Here is a 19710-nt window from a genome sequence, read left to right as displayed (position 1 = left end):
AGCTGTATGCTAAGAAGCATCGTTCAATGACCTGTCGGTCGTATAATGAAACCCAAATGGATCGCCCAGCCCGGTGAAAGGGGAGCAAATGCAATTTAGAAATTACCATAAATAATGTTGGTCACAAGCTACAAAACAAATCGCAACCGATGACGGCAGTTTGTGTTGCTCCAAAGCGGCTGATGGGGTCTCTTGTAGATAAGTCTTCGTTACCTGACGATACATTATGCTACACAACACTCTAGAGAATGGCCCTGATATAATTGTTATTCAATATTCTAATGTTTGCATTATAAATAAATTTCGTAATTGTTACAACGATTTACAAAGTTTCGATCACCGAATTTACAAGATGCTAGAAATAATTCCTCTTCACTACGGATAATAACTTTGAACTCGTTTTTGTCGTTTTAGGTGAGTCGAAAGCAAAAGGGCAAAAACAATTCATGGTACGCAAATGTTCAACCAGTATCAGGCCGAGGTATTGGCCGAGAAACCAACCGCACGAGAAAAAGACGTAAACTACGCTCAAGGTTAGTGCGTGAATAATCGATTTTCGAGGAAGCCGGCTGGTTCCGTTCGCCATATTTGGAGCCCGGGATATTGATTGATTTGATTCCATGGTTTTAATTTTCAACAAACACCAATCATCAAAGCAGCGAGGCGTGTAAAATTAAGGCACGAAAACTGAACCGAAAACTTATGTTGCTCCGCTTCGGTGGAGCGCTTCGTTTGACCCTTCGCAACGAAGCGCCCGGTGACCCCGGACCCCGGTTCGTGATCCGTCAGAAGAGATCATCGCCAGCTCTACGGCTACGGCTACTACGGGCGCGTAATGATGCGCACCGACCGATTGGATCATTAAGGGGCCCCGGCGTGCAATTTGTGGGCCCGATGACGATCGGAATTAATTAGACCCGACGGTTTGGCCGCCGGACAGGAAGCGATTGGGCTGCCCAAGCCCAAGAACGGGAGTCCGAAGGATAGGAATTATTTTTAATGAATCCCTGTGATCCCTCCGGCCAGCTTCGAGATCGCGACGAGTGATTCCCCCGAACCGGGTGTTGTTGGATGTCTTGTGGCACTTCGTGCAGCTTTCGTCACAGTGTGATGTCATCGTCACAGTGGTTGGCGACAGGCACCGGCGAAGGCCGGCGACGCTCACTTTCCGCGGGCCACTTCGTCGTTATTTGCATAGGAGCAGCCCCAGCATTCTTGGTCTTCACTGTGTGAGCGCGGTCGCGGTCCTTCACGTGCGCGGATCTTCCCTTTGCGTTCACGAAATTGCACAAACGGTTCCGCGCGTTCCGCGGCTCCGTTCTGTCAATCGGTCGATGTGCCACAGTCCACGGTGGGGTGACCTTGCCGGGGTGCGGTACGGTTCCCATCAAAACGGTGTACCCCTTGAGCGAGATACGGATCTCGGTGGTGCGTACGCGCTCTGCCCTTCATCAATCTTCTGCTCCACGCTTATCGCGGGGAGCTCCATCGCCCCAAGATGCGAAGGGCAAACTCACGACCGGGAGATAAAACGCAACTACCGGAGCGAAACTGTTTCGTTAACCTTTTCGGAATCGGCACACGGAAATCGGTGCACTCTCCGAAACACTCCGGCGCGTGGTGAACTTTGGTGAACCACCCCACCCCACCGGTTGCTCTCTGGGGGAGGCCAGGCCACCGAGCGGTCGGTGCCGCAACGCCGAGCATCATCATTATCTGGGGCTCCGGCAGATATCAACAATCAATTAGCCAGCCAACGAGCGGTGGGGTTGCGAGAGATCCTTCGCAAATCTTCCGCAATGCGCGCAATTCTTGGTCGCTTCCAGCTTCGGATGTTTTCCGGCAAAATTGCTCCTAATGACGGTTTGCCGGGCTGCCGCCGGGAATGTCGGAACCGTGGGTGGATTGGCCGGGCCAGACCGGGCCAAGGAGATGCAACAGCCATTAACCCCTAATGATAATGATCGTTTTTCGGTGCCAAGACCCTCGTCTTGGCCGCCTTTAAGGCGAGCCTGAAATAACCAACAATGCCCCCTGGTTTATCTATGCTCGTTGATGCTATTCGTTTTTTTGAGGCCAGGCTTCTGTGTTGGGGACCTCGCTCTCTCCGTTACACCTCCGTTTCGAGGCTGGAGCCTGTCAGTGAGAGCTCAGAAGTTTCAGTGTTTCGTCGAAAACTTCAAGCCCTGAGTTGCTTCCGACCGCGCGCACACCGAATGACCAACGGAAATCTCCAGATCACTAGTTCAACTGCAAAGTGGAGGGATTTATGATTTGCCGCCGGCATTAAGTTTACAGCACCGTTTCGGTGGTGCTGTGAACTTCAAAGCAAACCCACCCGGAACCAACCATTTGTCAGTGTCATTTGTCGTTGAATATAATTGAAATAATCCCTTCCGGGAACGGGACCCGTTCCCTACGGGGGCTGGCTAGACTGCGGAAGGAATGCTGTGGCCACCGGCCATCTTCCGCCGAGCGTCTTCTAGATGCTAGCTGGGGATAAAGAACTCGCCGAAACAACAACTTGGTAGCAAATAAGCTACCGAGAGACTGGCTTGCCAACGATTTCGAGGTTACCGAGGGGTGTGCTGGTGGTGGTGGTAGAGCGGACTAAACTTTACTCAGGAGAAACAACGAACTCATCTCACTGTTGGTTTTTTTTGTTCACCGAGTCGAGGCTAAACCTTCGCCAGGCCGTCGGTTGCCGGCAGGATGTGTACGTTAATGGGAAAAGAAATAAAAACTCGTATTCTTCGTAATGCTCACGACCAAATGCTGCCAGGGCCCGAGTGTTCCCATGGGTCTGTGTGTGGGAACGGCACCAGGAATGAGGGGGGGCAATAAAGGGGACATGCAAATTAGTTGAAAATTTTCTCCAGCCCCCGATTCTTCATAATGCGCCAAAACAGAGGGCCGCAACTTAGCGCCGCACGGACGAGCAGACGAGAAAGACATTCAAGAATTCTGCCAAAACTCAACGCCAAGCCAAGCCGAGCTCGAGGGTTTTGGTTGAAAAGTTTAACACCACACACAGACCACCACCACCGGGCCGGTTCCCGGGCTTCGTCACATGTTGACGAAGTGGCTGGCTGGCTGGCTGCCGGTGATGAAGCGTCCTTGTCCTGGCGCATACCGAAATTCATTATAAATAATAATGTCCTTCGCTGCAGACAATGTCGTTGACGTCCTGGGGGATCCTGCGGTGCGTGGGGCAAAAAAGTGCGTGGCCGGGGAAAGGTGTTCCGGAAGCGGCGAAGCACCGCATTAGACACCGACGGAGCTGAAGACCAACGCCCAAAACGAGGCAATGGGCAACAATTCGTTTAAACAAGTCATCAGGCAGGTACTTGTAGTTTATGTTGTGCAAGTGGCGTACGCCATTAGTGGGATTGCACTTGTCTGTGTGTGTTAAGTTAAGGGAGAATTGGCGAAGGTGAAAAGTTTCAACCCGGGATCGCCCCCGGATAAACATGGCAAGTGTTTATGTTGTGGAACAACTCGAACCGTCGAGCTGTCGGAAAAGTTTGACTCGATGTCCGATTGCGATCAATGCGAGGAAAGGCTTTCTACAGTCCACACAGAAGTCCTTCGTACTTCGCCTGGTATGCGCCTTAAAGATCGACCCGTTTTCTTATGGTGCATAATTCAAGCGCGCATCGCATTCAAGCGAAGAAAGAGTTTCGATGATGTTGGTTTTTCATTGCGCCCTCATCGTGTGCAGTCTTTGGGCAGGAGCAACCGTAATAAAGGCCCCCGGTGCATAGTTTATGCTTCCCACGGGATATCACGGCACAGCACGGCGCGAGGTTGGCGCGTGTGGCCGTCGCCGTGATTGCCCGAAGAAGATGTTGCCTTTGCGTTCCGGAATACACCCCACACAAGTATCTGTTTGCTTTAGTGTCTCTTGAGCCGCAACATTGAACATTGGGCGAAAGAAGTGTAGCCTTTACCGTGAAAACTGTCATCCAAGGCCGTGGAAGCCTCGTGAAGGGTGACTTGATGAATGAGGGTTTTTTTTCTTGCGCTTTTACTTCGATTGCTTGGTCGTCGCCCCAGAGTGGCCCCTGATGGTTACTGCTCTCGAGCACTCTCCGGCCATCTTCCGGTGGCCCAAACGGTAAACTCCTCATTTCGAATCGGCCCTTGGCGCACCGAAGAGCAACAGGATGGAAAGCGTCATTGCGGCGCTCGGAGCATTGGTCCTGCGTCCGTTGTTTCAATATTTAATCACTCTTTTCACAATCGGCCACATAAAGGCTCACGGTTTGACAGTAAACATGCGTTCCCGGTTTTTTTCCCGTCCATCCTCTTGCGATTAGCGTTCGCCGAGGGAGATGCCGGGCTAGAGTCGCCCGCCCTGCAGGCAGGTAGTGGGGTACAGTGATTTTTGTCCTGTCGCCCGGTGGCCGGAAAGGATCGATAGGATTTTAATTACGAGCCAATACGGGCCGCCCGAGGGGAACGGAATTTATGCTCGTCTTAGACAAACACTCGGGACACGGGGGTTTTCCCCCGTGGTGGCGGGTGGTCGACGGCGGGAAATTCCTTGCTTTCGTCCGGATCGGGGACTCGAGTTTTTGTGTGTGAGTGTGCGGCACACGAACATTTTTCCCATTGTGCTGCTCTCAGGGCTTTCGATAAAGCTTTAAGTCAATAGACGACAAATGGATTTGCGACATTTTTCTTTTCCCACACACACACACACACGGGGCGAGTTTCAGAATTGGCAATTTTCGCCAAGGCGAGCTACAAGCTAGCGGATGCCATGGCGGGAGATAAGCAAGGGTTAGCTGGGCCACCTGCAACAACAACCCGAGCCGGGCGATAAGCGCTTTGCGCTATCTCTTTGTTGATGACTTTCACATATCGGCCAAAGGCGGCAAGTAATCTTGGCAGGGAAAATGGTTTGATAAATTGAAACGGGATTTAACTAGGTTTGGCATGTTCTGGAACTAGGGTGTCACAATGAGAGAATGAGTCGATGCAGCTCAATAGAGGGGATAAAGGAACAAATATAATATTGGTTGTAATTTGCGGGGCTCAGAGATTGGAATTGAATTAATAAGTAAAGGCCCAGGCCTTGGCGTCCAGTCAATCCAAATGTGTTTACAGTTGAACTGGCGTGTGATAGGTTTTTCACAAACATTTTTATTGAAGTTGCTTAACATTAACGCAGCTATAAAATCTGCCAATAACAGACTGCACAAGTTCCACCTTCTTTTACAATAAATAACTGAATAAAGACATCTGATTGACATGTTTAATATAATATGTAATCTACTAAAATGGTTGTCTACGTTTCGAGCAGGTCATATACCAGGTATGTTGATTGAAACTGTCCAGTGTTTTCGATGAAGAAAACACATAACTTTCAGGAAAGCGTCAAAATATTTTTATTCGAAGTAATCGCCGTTCGCCGTTACCCCATCTCTCAGGCAAATTGTAGATTCTTTTCCCATAACACTTTTTTCGATTGGTCGAAAACCATTCGACGACCCATGTTTTGACGTCTTAATACTCGGTGAAGTGCTGCTCTGTAACTGCATCCTACATTGAAGCAAATAACTATAATCTGACGGGGCCAGGTCTGGAGAATATGCTGGATCCGATTACCCAACTAAGGATTTTTATTGCGTCTTTGACGACTTTAGTGGTTTGAGCTGATGTCTTGTCATGATGTAATATGTGTTACCCGTGTCTTCGGGACCAGTCAGGTCCTATGGCTTTTAAACGATGGGGAATCGCTATTTGGAACCGATTCAGTGTTTTTACCGATTGCTGCTGTGTTTGTGTTGTGTCTGCAATCAAACTCGTACAATTCCTCATCTTAGAACCTAGATGATGATTATTATTCTTCAGCTTCAAATGACCAATTGCTGAAACCATCACTCACGTGTATTCACGGCTGGAGTATGTTCGGTATAAGCTACCACAAGCAAATGATGTTCTCCTACAAATGTAATTTATTTGCAACGAAATTGAAGATGTTTAATTCGCTGAAAAAACAAGTTTGTAAAGAACATTTTATGAACAATGAAACTAACATATTTTAAAAGCTTAAGGTCAAACGAAGGTTTATAACAAATCGGATCAATGGATGGAACCCTGTTGGCAACATCTAAAACATCAAACGGACAAATTCAACTTACACACTTGGTAGTGAAAAATCTTGGAATGAGCATGAAAACGTATTCAGTGAGTTTATTGGTTCGGTTAAAATAATTGGTTGGGTTGTAGAGCATCAATTTCTTTAGAGATTAAAATTCCTAAGTATTTTTCTATAGGAAAGCTGCCGATAAAATTAATGCTCCGTATGGCCTCATCGTGCCAAATTAGTTGATAATGCTCATAACTGTTTGAAGATTTAAAAAAACACTCTTGAGACGATCTTTGACCGCTGAGAGGACAGTGTCCAGAAAACCGCTTCAGAAAAGGCCATTTCTGTTTTATGACTTTATTGTTTAGAAATAAACATTCGAATTTTTTACCACTTCGGAAAAGTAACTAAAGCAGTTTAGAAAGTTCAGCTACATTATAGACCGACCGTAGTATATTTTCAAACAGTATCAGCACGTCAAATTGGAATGCTTCCCCTACGATGACGCGGCTTTATAACTTCACCAATAGTTTTCTGTCCCTCCGAACGTCCCATTTTCCAATGCGTCCATCGGAAGGGTCTAATCGGTCATCGTCGCTTCGGTGAACGAAGGGCATTTGGTGACCAATCGGTTCCGGCTTCGCGTTCGTCGCGCCAACGCTTCCACAGTGATCAGCGCTGGAAAATGAAGCCTCCCGCCCTGGTAGTAAAACCATTCAAGTGCAATTCACTTTAGCCCGCCGTCAAGTTGAGCGTGAGAGTTTTATGAGGGCTATAAATTTATGCTTTATTTACAAACTTTGCTGCCCTCTCTGCTGCTTGCATCGTCGGTAGTTTCACGGTTTGTTTATTGTGCCAGCACGCGGTCGTGTGGTTTTCCTTCGCAGAGAGACCAAGAGTGCAGCCTTGGCCGATGTTGGCCGTTATGCTGTGAGCCGGACGCGCTACTGTACTGCAAGACTAAAGAGAGCTAGAAGCAATCGCATGTTAACATGTGCATTACGGAGACGTATAGACCGGCGCGGTGCCGATGGCCAAGATGCCGTGCCGTTTTTTGACCTTCTCCGGTTACTTCACGAGTTCATGCAGCGTTGAGATCATACTCGCAATTGTAAACTCGTTAAGATTACTTAAAGCGAATAAAGGTAATCCGGTGAAACACACCGAAAATGGAATAACAGGACACCAGGAGATCCAACCTTTTTTTATTGAAATCTGCAAGGTTGAAGTAATCTTTTTACAAGTCCCCACAAATCTGTGTTCGGCCTTTCGTTCGGTGTGTGATTCTTTCGCCCACAGCAACCCAATAATACCATTTTAACGATCTAACGGCCTCTCTATCAGTTGGTCAATTTGTGTGTCGACAATTTCGTTACCCGATTTGCGCTGTACACTAAATAAGGGGTGAAAGAAAACAGGGTCTCGCAGAAGTTTGCGCTTTGCTCGTCGTGACTACAAAGCCAAAGACGAGCGAACGTAGATCAAATACAATTTCTTACGACGGGAAATTGCATAAAGCGTAGGTCGTCATCGTCCTCCGTCATTGCGGAGAAAAAATCCGATGTTTGATGCTTCTCTTGTGACCGGCTTACTTTGATGAAATCCGGGCCGTTTCGACCATCATTCTGATAGAGCCTGTGAACAAGACCCTTGGACTTTCTTCGCAATGTTTTTTTTTATGTTAGCTCGGGAACCGCTTTTTGCTGAACCGGTATAAATTTTGACAAATGTCGTTCAATTAGGGTTCCATCTGCCCTAACATCATCGAAGCCGGCGTACGCGTTGTTGCCCCTCGACGCACCCAGTCCGCGCCCGGGGGATTCGAAAGTGAGCCGTTTAATAATTCTAAAACGACGTTTGATAAATGAAACGTCTTCCAGCGTTACGCTAGTCTCCGATGACCGCGCGCCAGCGAGAAGAGTGATGAGTGTCAGCAAATTGAGGTTTCCTCGCTTTCCACGGACAAGAAAAGTGGACTAACAAAAAATACAAACACAGAGAAAAGTCGTGGAAGCGAAGGGCCTCCCACTGTGCGCAGTTCATTTCAAAGTCAAGCGGCAACTGCTGATTCGTTTATGCTCCTAATGGATGAGATTTTTTTCCGGCTGGCTGGCTGGTCGGTCCTCGGAATCCTCCGAACCAACCTTGATTTTAGTGGAGCTCACTTCCGGATCGATGAAAGAGCGGGCTTCGGCGAGCTGCCGCCGCTGGTGCTGGACCGGTGCCAGCGAAATGTGGGCCACGGAACACGCCTCGAAGGGCTTAACTCCGGATGGGATTGTGACTGCGGATGAAGTTAAAATTAGCAAAAATCATCGATTGCCGGCCCGGTAGTTCGGTGTATGAGCTCCGTATATTAGATCTCAGCGCTCGTGAAGATTTGACGACACTCCTGTTCCCGACACAACGCCGCCTATCGGGGAAGGGACAACCGAAACGAACGATCCGGTTCGTTTGGGGTACTTTTAGAAAACTTTTTAATGTTATTTTCACGCTTCAATTAGCCCCGCGGGGTAGCAGCAACAGGGTTTTTCTGGAAAGTGGAACAGATGGGACAGTTGTTGGGTTGGTAATAAAAAAAAAACACGTCCTTCAAAAGGCATCATTCAAATTTTCGTGGACCGATCGAGCGAGGGGTTCAATCAGCATGTGCTGGCTGCGGGGACGCATAATCTAGCGGAACAGCGACCAAAAACTCCGTTGGTCCCCGGGAAGAAAGTGCGTGGATGGTGGAACATTTCCACAGCAATATAAATATTTCAATCAGCCCGCGCGACTTGCCGGACTGGATCGCGGCCGTTGAAGAAGAACGATGAACTTTTCCACGAAACACAATGGAAAGCGATTCGATTTTCACTGCAGCATTGCTGCGGGAGGACTCCGGGTCCCGGCTGCCTCCGAATTGGTCGATCATTAAAAAGCGGAGACCGAAAGCAGGAATTCGTTGCGGACTTGAGCGTAGCGCGGCAATGCAGAGTCGAGAGGAGCGAACCTTCGAGCGAACAGGAAACATAAACTAGCCTTAAAGCGCGGGACAGCGACGGGACTGGGAAACGTTGTCGGTTGGGCTGCGTCTGAAGTGTTGACGTGACGCACCCTTCCTCCACCGACACGGCGTCGCCTCCCGCCGGGCATGTCCAGTCACTTTTGCTGACATTTCAACTGTCTCGTCCCCCGGTGTCCGGGCCCGGCGATGCTGTCAAGTGTCTTGCGTGTGTCACGCCTTTTCCTGGTCGGCGTCGCTTTACCCTGGTTAGCTCGTCCAACAGAGGGTCGAAGAAATTGGAAATAGGTTCTGGTCTAGAGCAAGAGCAAAAGGAACATGCTTTCATTATTCATTCATCACACCCTTCAGAAAATTCTTTCCTCGTTTCGGTTTTCCGTACTTGCTTTGCGTATCCATTCGCTGCCATCTTTGGCCCGGTCCGGGAATCCGAGCCCGGGGTTCAGCCGATTTGCCCGATCCACCCCCAGCAGAGATCACGGAGAGGGGTTCTCTCGCTTTTATTTATGATAACTTATAAATTGCATATAAATATTGAATAAGACCACCGCACCACAAGTCCGTGGAGGCCGTAAAAGGTACCATTACATCTTGCGCGGCCACCGGCTTCTTGTTTACGAGTTTGTAGGAAAAATGTTTTACCGATTTGCCGGCGGTTTGACGGTGACCCATTTCGGACGACGTGGCGCACTGCAGCGCGGGTTGCCCCAAAAAACACCAGGATAATAATGTAAAAAGCCACTAAAAGGGACTGCGCGGTTTGGGAGCAACCGCATGGAAGCCCAGATGGATAGAAGAAGGGGTCAAAGCTCACCTACAGTGGGCCCACCCCAGATCCAGACAGGTATCGCTCTCCCTCTGCAGATGGGACACATAATCGTAAAATTATCCTTGGACGAAATAAACTAGAGGCGCCGGTACCGAGCGAAGAAGAGTGCGAATCCATTAGGGTGCGAAGATGGGGCTTCCCGGGTTTTGGTGGGGTGCACTTGGCCTGGCCAACGGCAGATACCACGAAGATTTGATTTCTAAATTCCAGAAGAAATACTGTGGCCTCCGACTTCGGTAGTGAGCACGTGCAGCCCGATGAGGCCCAGAGTCGGGCGCAACCAGATCATTAAATATACAACTGGGCCCACATGGGCCCACAGTGCCGACGATCCGTGCTGGGCCGGGGGCCCGAAATCCGAGAGCAGCTCCCTGTGGACCGAAGTGAACGGCATCCGGCGACTGCGGCTGACGTGCGATAAGTTTTTCCGTCTGCTGAACTTTCCCCCCAGGAGCCCATTTGTTGTCTGGGTTGCCGGCCGCGTGCTTGGGGTCCCACCTCCGCCGCCGCCGGAGTGTCACGTAACAAATTAGGACATAACTTCCGCTGGATGTCTCCATAAGTATTGAACAAGCTCCTCGACTCTTGGTGCGCGACCAGAGACAACGACGAATCGATCGATCGCTCGCAGAGAGTGAGTTATTGGCAAGCCATCGACATCGACATCGGTTTGGCGAGAAACCTGGCAAATGTACCACGTTAACGAACTGCGGCTCGAGTTTTTGAACTTGAGGTTCAGTGGCGGACATAGATCTTCGATTTTTTTCAACAATCTTACCCTCCAAGGGTTCCAAAATTAATTAGCGACTGGAAGTGTAAAGAAAATTAATTGCTGTCGATAAATTCGAACGCGGAGTCTACTAAAATTGCAACCACCTTCCCGGGGACAGTCTAGTGGTTTGTGGAGCTCTGTTGGTAAGATTTAGGCGAAGGATTTTTTAATTGAAAGGATTTTCAATGACCACACAATTAGAATTTTTAATTGTTTTTTGTCTTTGCTGTTGCTTGTGGTAAATAATTAACATGGTTGGCCATAAATAAGGCCCGATCCGTTCTTCTAAGATTCTAGTTGATATTTAGGTGTAACAATAGAAAACACCTAAAACTAGACATAAGAAGATTACAGAATGAGGATAATAAACGTGAAGCGACATAAGTACACGTCAGAAGGAAAAGAAATAAATAGTTTTCTTGTAGTGGTTAATGAACATGTCAAAGTTCCATACAGACGAAGCATGATTATATACCCCGGCTATATTACATAGAAGGTCAAGACTAGAGGACGATTGAGCAGACTAGACATTAAATTCACACATAAGACGCCTTCTTATAACACGCTCAGGTCCGGACAAGTTACGATTGACTAGTAAGAAATGGGCATCGATTTGAGTAGTTTGAAGCTGGAATATGAATAGGGCACTTGTGGAATATGAGATAGATACTTGTGACTCTAGTGACTCACCTCTAAGCCTTGATCGCAGCTTTCCTAAATGGAGTCACAGGATGGCATACAATACTAGCATGTTCAAGAATTGGACGGACCGGGGGTAGATTAATCAAATACATTACCTCTGTGAACTCCTTAGCCATACGGGCAATACTTCGTACTATTCAAAGTGCTGACCATTTCTGCATAGTGATCCTTATATGGGGCCTAGAATCTAACACAACACCTAAGTCACAATCCGCGTCAACTCTAGGGATAATTTAACTCTCTTCAACTCTGGAATATTGTATGATAAAATCAGTGGACATTTTCTACGCGAAAATGATATCAAGGTTCACTTATTAGTGTACCATTGCAGTTACACCATCGATAAAAAATGTATGCTCCTGAAGGTTCCTAGAGGCAGAAGAGCTATCAATTGGTATACACAGGGTTAGGCGATCAGCAAAAAATAGCTGACAGTGAGGGAATAGTTTATGAGAAGGTTATGAGTCATAAGGGAAATAATAAGAAGCAATAAGGCCAAGGTTACTACCCTGAAGTACACCAGACACAGAATAATCAATTTTCACACAAATCTCCCGGAGAGTGAGAAAGGACTCAATACCAAAGTCGGACAAATTTAGCCAATTGACAAAGGGTTTTTTTAATAACAAGAGTTTTTTGTAAATAATTGAATATTATTTACAATATAGGCTGCAATTTAAATGAATGCAGATTTATCTGTTCTACAGATACTTCATCAACAGAAGTGGCTGTTTCTTTCTCAACCGAAGAGTTTACCATTTAATCAACCAACCAAACGTGTTGTTCCGTGATACAAAAAAATTATGCCATTTCGCTGATGAACTCTCGGCGCGGAGTTCACGGACAAATCGGCCAATTACGTTCCCTCTGGGCCATCAACAAATAGGCGGCGGCGGCGTCATCATCGTCGAAGGCGCGACTAGTTTAGCGCAATAATCCAGACAAATGAATGCAATTATCTAAATAGAAGATAATCAAATGGACCACACTAATGTGCGACACATGCGGCTATTTCTTTACCCACCGGCCCCAGAAACCGGATGAAAGTTCATTTCATCCCAACGGAACGGCAGCCGGGTGTCTGGGCACGTGCACCGAAACCCAGCCTTCACAAGGAGGGGTCGCTCGGCCTGGGAAAATGGATTACCCCGGGAAAAGGGGTGGCGGAGTTCTTGGAGAGAAGTTTTCCCGGACGCGCCACTTGCTTGTAATGTGCATAAAGTGTACGCATCGGCCCCGAAACGCGTGCTGGGGTCGCGTGGCCCTGCGCCGCGCTCTACACATGTCCTTGCACAAAGCGTCCGTGTGTGTGTGTGTTTGCGGCAAGATGATTGCAGACACTTCGGAGCGGGACCGAAGACGTTTACGTCGTTGCCGGCCGAGCCGTAAAACTATTACACAAAATTGTGCCGAGGATTATGTGGGCCATGAAGACGGGCCACGTCCAGTTCCGCGTCGTGCGGCTGAATGTGATTGGATGGGATGATGATGATTTTTGCTGCATCTCGTTTCGATGGGAAGCCGTTTGCGGGCCTTCGCACTCTCCTCTATTAGTCAAAGTGGCACCGTTTTTTTTTCGGCTTCGCTTCATTCTCCAACGGGACCCACGCCACCGTTACAAGCGAGCGCGCGGCTAGACAGATAAAGTTGGTCGTAAATAATATTTTCACTCCCGCTCTCGGTCCTCGGAATTGGTGTAAAACGTGTCCTTTTGTTGGGGGGCGAGTTTAGCCCGAGATGGTGCGAATAAAAATGCGACAAAATGGACCAGGGAACAGTAGTAAGGGGAGCGAGTTCCGCGGTGCAATCACGCACTCACGGGCTGCTGCTGCTGTTCGTTCCGTCTGTCCGGCTGCCGGCGCATAATTTCCGGGTAGCCATTGCCCGGTGTAAGGACCCTACATTTCGCCGTATTCTCTCCATTCAATAACAATAAAAGCCCGACATTTCAAATAATGCTCAACACTTAGCGCCAGGACGAGACATCCGGCAAACGATTCCGGTGCACCATTTCCGGGCCAAAGGTATGTGTCATTTAACGGTGCACTCTAGAATGTTGGCGAAGTTTCGGGCGAGAACCCAAGAAACCTTAAAACAGTTCGCGCTCCAACGGTTCGCGCGGCCAATGGATTCTAATTGAATTAAGCCAACGCCCAACACAGCCCGATGCCGCATCGACCACCAGCGGGATCGGGAAATGGGGAAATTGTTGCAGAAAAGTGGTCGTTTCGAAGTCGGACCCGAGCAGTATGGGTGCGATCTAATTACGGTGTGTTTTCTCGTCGGCTTAACGCCCTAATGTCGTTAGGATTCGTCGTCGACGGGCACGCGATCGTTGATGCAATCCTTTGGCACTTTCGCCGGTCGGCCATCGTCAGAAGCCATCAACCATGATTACATCACCCGGTGCGCGGCCTTGTTGCGTAATGTGGGCTGTTTAAATATTAATTTTAATCATAATTATTGGCCCATAACGTGGCTGTCATGTTAATGTGCTGGCCCCGGGAATCGCGAAACCATTCGCAAGTTGCGTCTCATCGCGCGCCAAGGGGCCACAGCTGCTGAAAAGTTTGCCAATGATGTGCGCCTGTTTATGGCGTTAAATGTTTTAATGAGCTACGGTAATGGCCAACTCCGCGGGGAGTCGGTCAAATGGGCGTCGGTCAAATGGAGGGTGCGGTGCGATGCGATGCTCTAACGGGAACCAGGTGCGGCGGAAGTGGAGCACCGTTTAGGAATGGGCGCGTGGTGCTGCGGAAACGCACGAAGGAGCGCTTTTTTTCTTACTATTTTAATATCGTTCGCTCCTGGGACACTAGCGGTGAAAGATTACTGCTGCAGCAGGACATCGCAAATGAAATGAAATGAATTTGTGAATGAAATGAAAGCAGTAATCATCGTTATTGTCAGCGTTGGCGGCCAGTGCGTTATCGTTATGTCTTTCTTTGTTTGTTAATTTGAATGTTTTTCGCAATTTCGGCTGAATTTTTTGACACATCATGACGATAATTTTCAATTAGGTATTTTACTGTTGAATGTTCGAATGTGATTGAAACGTTTATCAGTAACGTAAAGTTTAGTTAGTTTTGTCCGCCATCTTGCGTTAATAGTACTCAACCGACCAACTTAAACAAACGCTGCCTCAATGACAACACTAGCTGTCAAAGATGAGAACACGTGCAAATTTTGTACAGCACTGTTATTCCTTTTGAGACGATCAATAAAGTAAAATCAGGATCCACGATTTATTCTGGATTTGTTTGTGTGTTATTAAACATTTTATTGTACACTAAGGACCTCCACAGGGTCTCGGATGAACACAAACGATTAGTATTCGAATTTGCTGCCAGTTATCTTTCTGATAAACTGAAATATCGTTCATTCCCTATAATTACTATCACTGTTCTTCTCTTTAAATTGATTATGGCGTTTTACTGGTTCTTAATTAATTAATTATCATTAATTCGTGCACTCCCAAAAAAATTAGAACGTCGTGTCGTGACTCCAATTATGTCCTGTTCCATCACCTCACGAAACTCACTTAAACCAAGAACGGCTAAGGAATCATATTCCATTTTGTCCATTACATGGCTCTTCAATTCTGGAGATGATAATTCGATAGTCCACTTTGAAAAAGGCCACACTCAACACAGAAGGAGATTACATTAAGCCAAAGTAAATTCTTGCTCTTCTTTTATTACTTTCGCACACTTTTTTCTTTTGAATTAATGATATATAATTTCAAACCGAAAAAAGTATAACTGCTAGTTTTCATTAATTCTACGTCTGAAGCACAAAGAGCAACAGGGTTAGTATACTCGTCCAAACAACCGAAGGCCAACGGCCAATCTTACTGTAGGTTAAGTTAGTTTCAGGTCCCTTGAAGCCATACATCATAATCCATCATAATTATTTGGTGCTCAGAGTTCAAAGACAAAATTAGCTTGACTTCAATCAAACTTTGCTTGCATAAACTCTGGGCATCAGGAAAAACTCATTAGCGTGGCCCCAGCCAGCGAGGAGGAGCTCGCTCTGCTCTCTGCTTCCTCGCGCCCGGGCCGGGCGTCCTTTGGCTCGCCGATGCGATGGCGGTGCGTGAGCGGCACAGGACGAAAGAAAGTAATCGCCGGCATTAAAACTTACCCGCTAAGAGAGTGTACATAAAATATTGATCGCATTTCGTTTCTTTTCTTTTCTTCCGGCAATCTTCCGGCGACAGTAAACATGGGAGCGAACGCTAAATCTGTGTTTTCATTCCACTCGATTGGAAAGAATCATTGGGGAACCCGGGGAGATTATAATTTTGTGTCCTTATTTATTTATTCTGCTCGAAATCATCATTCAATAGTCAGTGTGCTCGTCAATAATGACGCTGCGAATCGCGAACGGTAGAAGCGGTACTCAAGGCGCCGGTGACTGTCAACAGGATGAAGAAACATAAACCAACATTATTATCCCGACTCGCAAGGCGCTTCCGGGGGGACAGCTGCCGCGAAAGCTGCTTATCTGTGAAGGGCTGAGGACTTCAGCTTGCTGTGCTGCGCATTTACCGTCGATTTATCTTTCGCACTTTTGGTCACGCGAATCGCTTCCAGCCAGGCTGTTTGCGCTTCCGGTCCGTCCGTGCTCCGTGACATCACTTACTGCAACCAGCAGCATGTTACGAGTTTCCCGTCATCAACAGATGACGCGACCCCCGGGGGCCTGTATCCGGGGCGTTCTTGTCGCACGCACCACTAGACCGTAGGACCGTCGTCCGGGAACAATATTTTCTTTTGGCCCAAAAATTGATTGATGGCCTCCAGCCGGGCGCGTGCTCTGCGCATTAACTTCCGCCAAGTGGGGACCATGCGTCATACGTGTAGTGGCCAGATTGTCACCCCCCATTTCGGGGATTGATGATTCGGGGGTGGCGAGAGTTAATATTTGTCCCCCACCACCACAAAAGGGCGGCCAGCGTTCGTGGATTCGAAGCCACAACCTTTCCTGCGATCTGCCCATTCCGGGACAGCAGTTTCCGATTCGGACTCGAGTTTGCGATGCAGCAAAAGAAGTATTTAATTGCGCTCTTTTTTGTACGATCCGTGCCAATCTCTCGTGGCCCCAGGCGGCTCGGCTCGGCCGAGTGCATGTTATGATAAAAAAATTAACTTTAATCCCCTATTTTAATTTAGTGGCTTACGGCATCGGGAGAGGCCGCTTTGGTTGGCGGGGTGGCGAATTATTGAACATGGCGCAACCGCCCCCGGGCGCCCGTAGCTTTTCCGGTCGAGCCAGATTGGACCAGGGCAAGGAATAAATGGGATAATAAATGGATTTGCAGCCCACAGACAGGATTTGTTGGGCGGGGAACCGACATGTTTTTGCAGCGTTCCATTCGACCACTCGAAACCACATTCAATTTCCTCAGATTAATTGTTAGCATGATGTTCGCGAAAATGGGTTCGCGTAAAGCATCATGAAGGCCCCGACCATCCGATGAAAACCCGATAATTAACACCTTTCTCTCACAGCGTCTGGCCGGGCCACCGCTGGGTCACCGGGTGTACCGGAAAATCAGTGTAACGTCCGTGGGGAGAGCGCCTGTGTGTTGGACAACGCACAATCAGCATGCGTGCATTTTCCGCCGGCCGGAACATGCATCCGGTGCATTCTTGGGGGAGCGTCCTTAATGGGCTTTATGCTAAATATGATGAAATCAGTGCTTGTTTACATGAATTGGTTGCTGAAGCTGTCGCCCCAAGCTGGCCCACGCTTAACGGTGCAGTACAGATCATTTGTAGACCTAACGTCTCGCGGGTCCCTCGTTTGCCGGGTTGTCCGAATCGAACTCCATTAAAGTTGTAGCACAACAATCGTTGGGCAATTAAAAGGTTTCTTCGAATAATTAAATCTGTCGAGCGGTGGTGGTGGGTTTAAGTGGAAAACCGACACAAAAGACTTGTGCTTGCGAACTTACGACTTGCGTGTGTGTTCTGTTTCCTGTCCGTCCAACAAGAAAAGTTTTTCACAAGTGCCGGGCACCGAAGCCATTAGCTGTGTTCCCTGTTTGTTGGCACTTCATGCTGAAAATTGATAGAAACAGTCTAACGCTGCTGCTGCGGTTACTCCTACCGCCCGATTGACGAGAGCAATCCTAAGCGACTGGGAACTTCTGGTCCGGGCGTCCGCCTTGTCTTACCGTTATGAGTGTGCTTCATTAGTGTGGTGGTTGTTTTCCGGTTGCTACTTTGAACAACACATGGACCAACACGCGTACTGGCCGACACAGGACTTCCGTGGCCCACGTGTGCGCGCGCTGGTACTATGTGAAAGTTAATTGAAATGATAAAATTTTGGAAAAAGTTTTCCTCCGAGAGGGTTTTCGCCCCCCCGCCGGCGTGTGTCCCTGGTGGCATTTCCGTGATAATTGAGAACCGGGGATTAGTGTGCTGGGAAAGTTTGCCGCCGAGTTTGGAAAATTGAATATTCTGTTTTGTTTTTTCGACTCACTTTTCACCCTGTAGACTTATCATAATATTCCCAGGCAGCCACGGATCGTCGGAGCCGGAGCGGACAGTGGTAGTGCGCTGCAGAAGACGCGGGAATTACCTACGAAATTTTTGTTTGTTTTTATGTTGATGCGGATGCGGATGCGCTCCCCCCTCGGATTCGGCTAGGTAATCAAAAGTCCCTGCGCTACTTCCGGTTCGCCCGGTTTTTTTCGATTCTATGGAAAATTATGAAAAATAATTACGCCCCGGCACACCAAACTCGGCCATTCTTTGCTATCCCTACGGTGTCTTTGAAAGGGCGAATGATAAGGAAGAAAATCGCCCAAAACACAGGGCTACACTTTCCGGTGGGAGGCTACAGTTGCTTAGAAACATTGACCAGGCTTTGGGTGGACAAAGAGGAAGCATTCAAGTAATCGTATTCCCGTGAGCCTGTAAAATGTTTAGAGTTGTTGGGAAAAAAGTTTCACATTTTCCCTCGGAAGGCGGATGGCTTTATATCGTAAACTTTGTGTTGCATTTAATTTGGCAGAGCTACATTTCTTCCGACGCTATTCAGCCAAAGTTGACTGTGAACTGTGAGGTGGACTTCGAGCAACTTTTAGTGTACCATTTTTCCCTCCGTTTTTGGTACGGATTATGGAACGGAACTGAAAATTGTTTTGACTGTGCAAAAAAGGGATCAAAAATTAAACGACGTCGCGCTGACGGCTAGCTGGGGACGAACTAGAGCACCCAGCGGACAACCTCCCGCATCCTTTCTCCGGCATCCGGCAGATGAAGCGATGCGTAACTCTTCCCCCACCGTGGAGCCTCTCGAGTGTTGTGACTGGTCTTCCGGTGCTCCAGCGTCGGATTCCTTGGTAAATCTTTTAAAAATTTATGAGATTCATAGAGCGCGCTCTTGCTGTGCGCTGTGTTTGGTGTGCGGTTGAAGTACATTTGTTGGGTGCACACCAGGCTTTACACATCATGCATGCATGTGCGTACGTACGGGGCTGCAGCGTTTTGAGTGGTATTTGGTGGCTTTTGCGAACCGAAGCAGAAAGCGTGTCTGACAGGCACTTCAATTCTAACGGCTTGCCTTCCGAGTTTGTGGTGAAACGGCAGAAATGAAGAGGAATACTTTTTAACTGTACCGTTTTTAAACCCGCCGGCTTCAAGGGAACCGGTGTCAGCTGCATGTTCTTTCATGTGCTCAAGATAAAGACGGTTTCTAACCTCTCGTACTTAAACGGTAAAAATGTAGAGCGACAAATGCGCAGCTTGCAAGTGTCAAAGTTGTGTGGACGTAATAAGCATCATCTATGATTGTTTATAAGAAATCCCAATTTGGTTTTAATCTTTGTATTGAGCTAATCTAAAAATAAAACGTTAATAACTTTGTTAAGTTAAATAGCCGTCATAATATGATTCATACAAGTTAAATATCGTTTGGGTGACTAAAAGTTCAAAACTTGTTATTAATGTTAAATAGGTTCCTACATTGAATAACATTCAAGATAAAAGATCACACAACGAAATGGAAAGCCCCAAATATGCCATTTCTTATGTTTAGTACAGAATATTTTCGCATCGCATAAATCGCATAACATTTTGTGAAATTATTTGATTGGTTATTTGATTATTACTCATCATAAAGCATTATTGATTATTACAGTATTACTTCGTGATTTTTCCCTGATATTTGATCACATTCAATTCCAATACTAAGAATGGAAAAAAATCTATTTGATCATTTAATTCCTATTGTTTTTTACATACAAGGTGCAATTCAAAAATTCCAGGACTTTTATTAAAAAACGAAAACCA

At 47.4% G+C, this 19710-nt stretch overlaps 1 protein-coding gene across 1 annotated transcript in view; it reads left to right on the top strand.

Annotated features, from left to right (window-relative positions):
* Positions 1 to 457: 457 nt before the first annotated feature.
* LOC128278814 (uncharacterized) overlaps positions 458 to 19710 on the top strand; it is a 47373-nt gene continuing 28120 nt past the window's right edge. Inside the window, exon 1 of the mRNA XM_053017541.1 lies at positions 458 to 533. Within this exon, the coding sequence (XP_052873501.1) occupies positions 458 to 533 (76 nt within the window). The remainder of the gene's footprint in view (positions 534 to 19710) is intronic.

This window comes from Anopheles cruzii, chromosome 2 (genome assembly GCF_943734635.1).
Source record: "Anopheles cruzii chromosome 2, idAnoCruzAS_RS32_06, whole genome shotgun sequence".
Lineage (NCBI taxonomy): Eukaryota > Metazoa > Arthropoda > Insecta > Diptera > Culicidae > Anopheles > Anopheles cruzii.
Note: the sequence above shows the minus strand (reverse complement) of the source record. Positions and strands in the feature narration are given on the sequence as shown.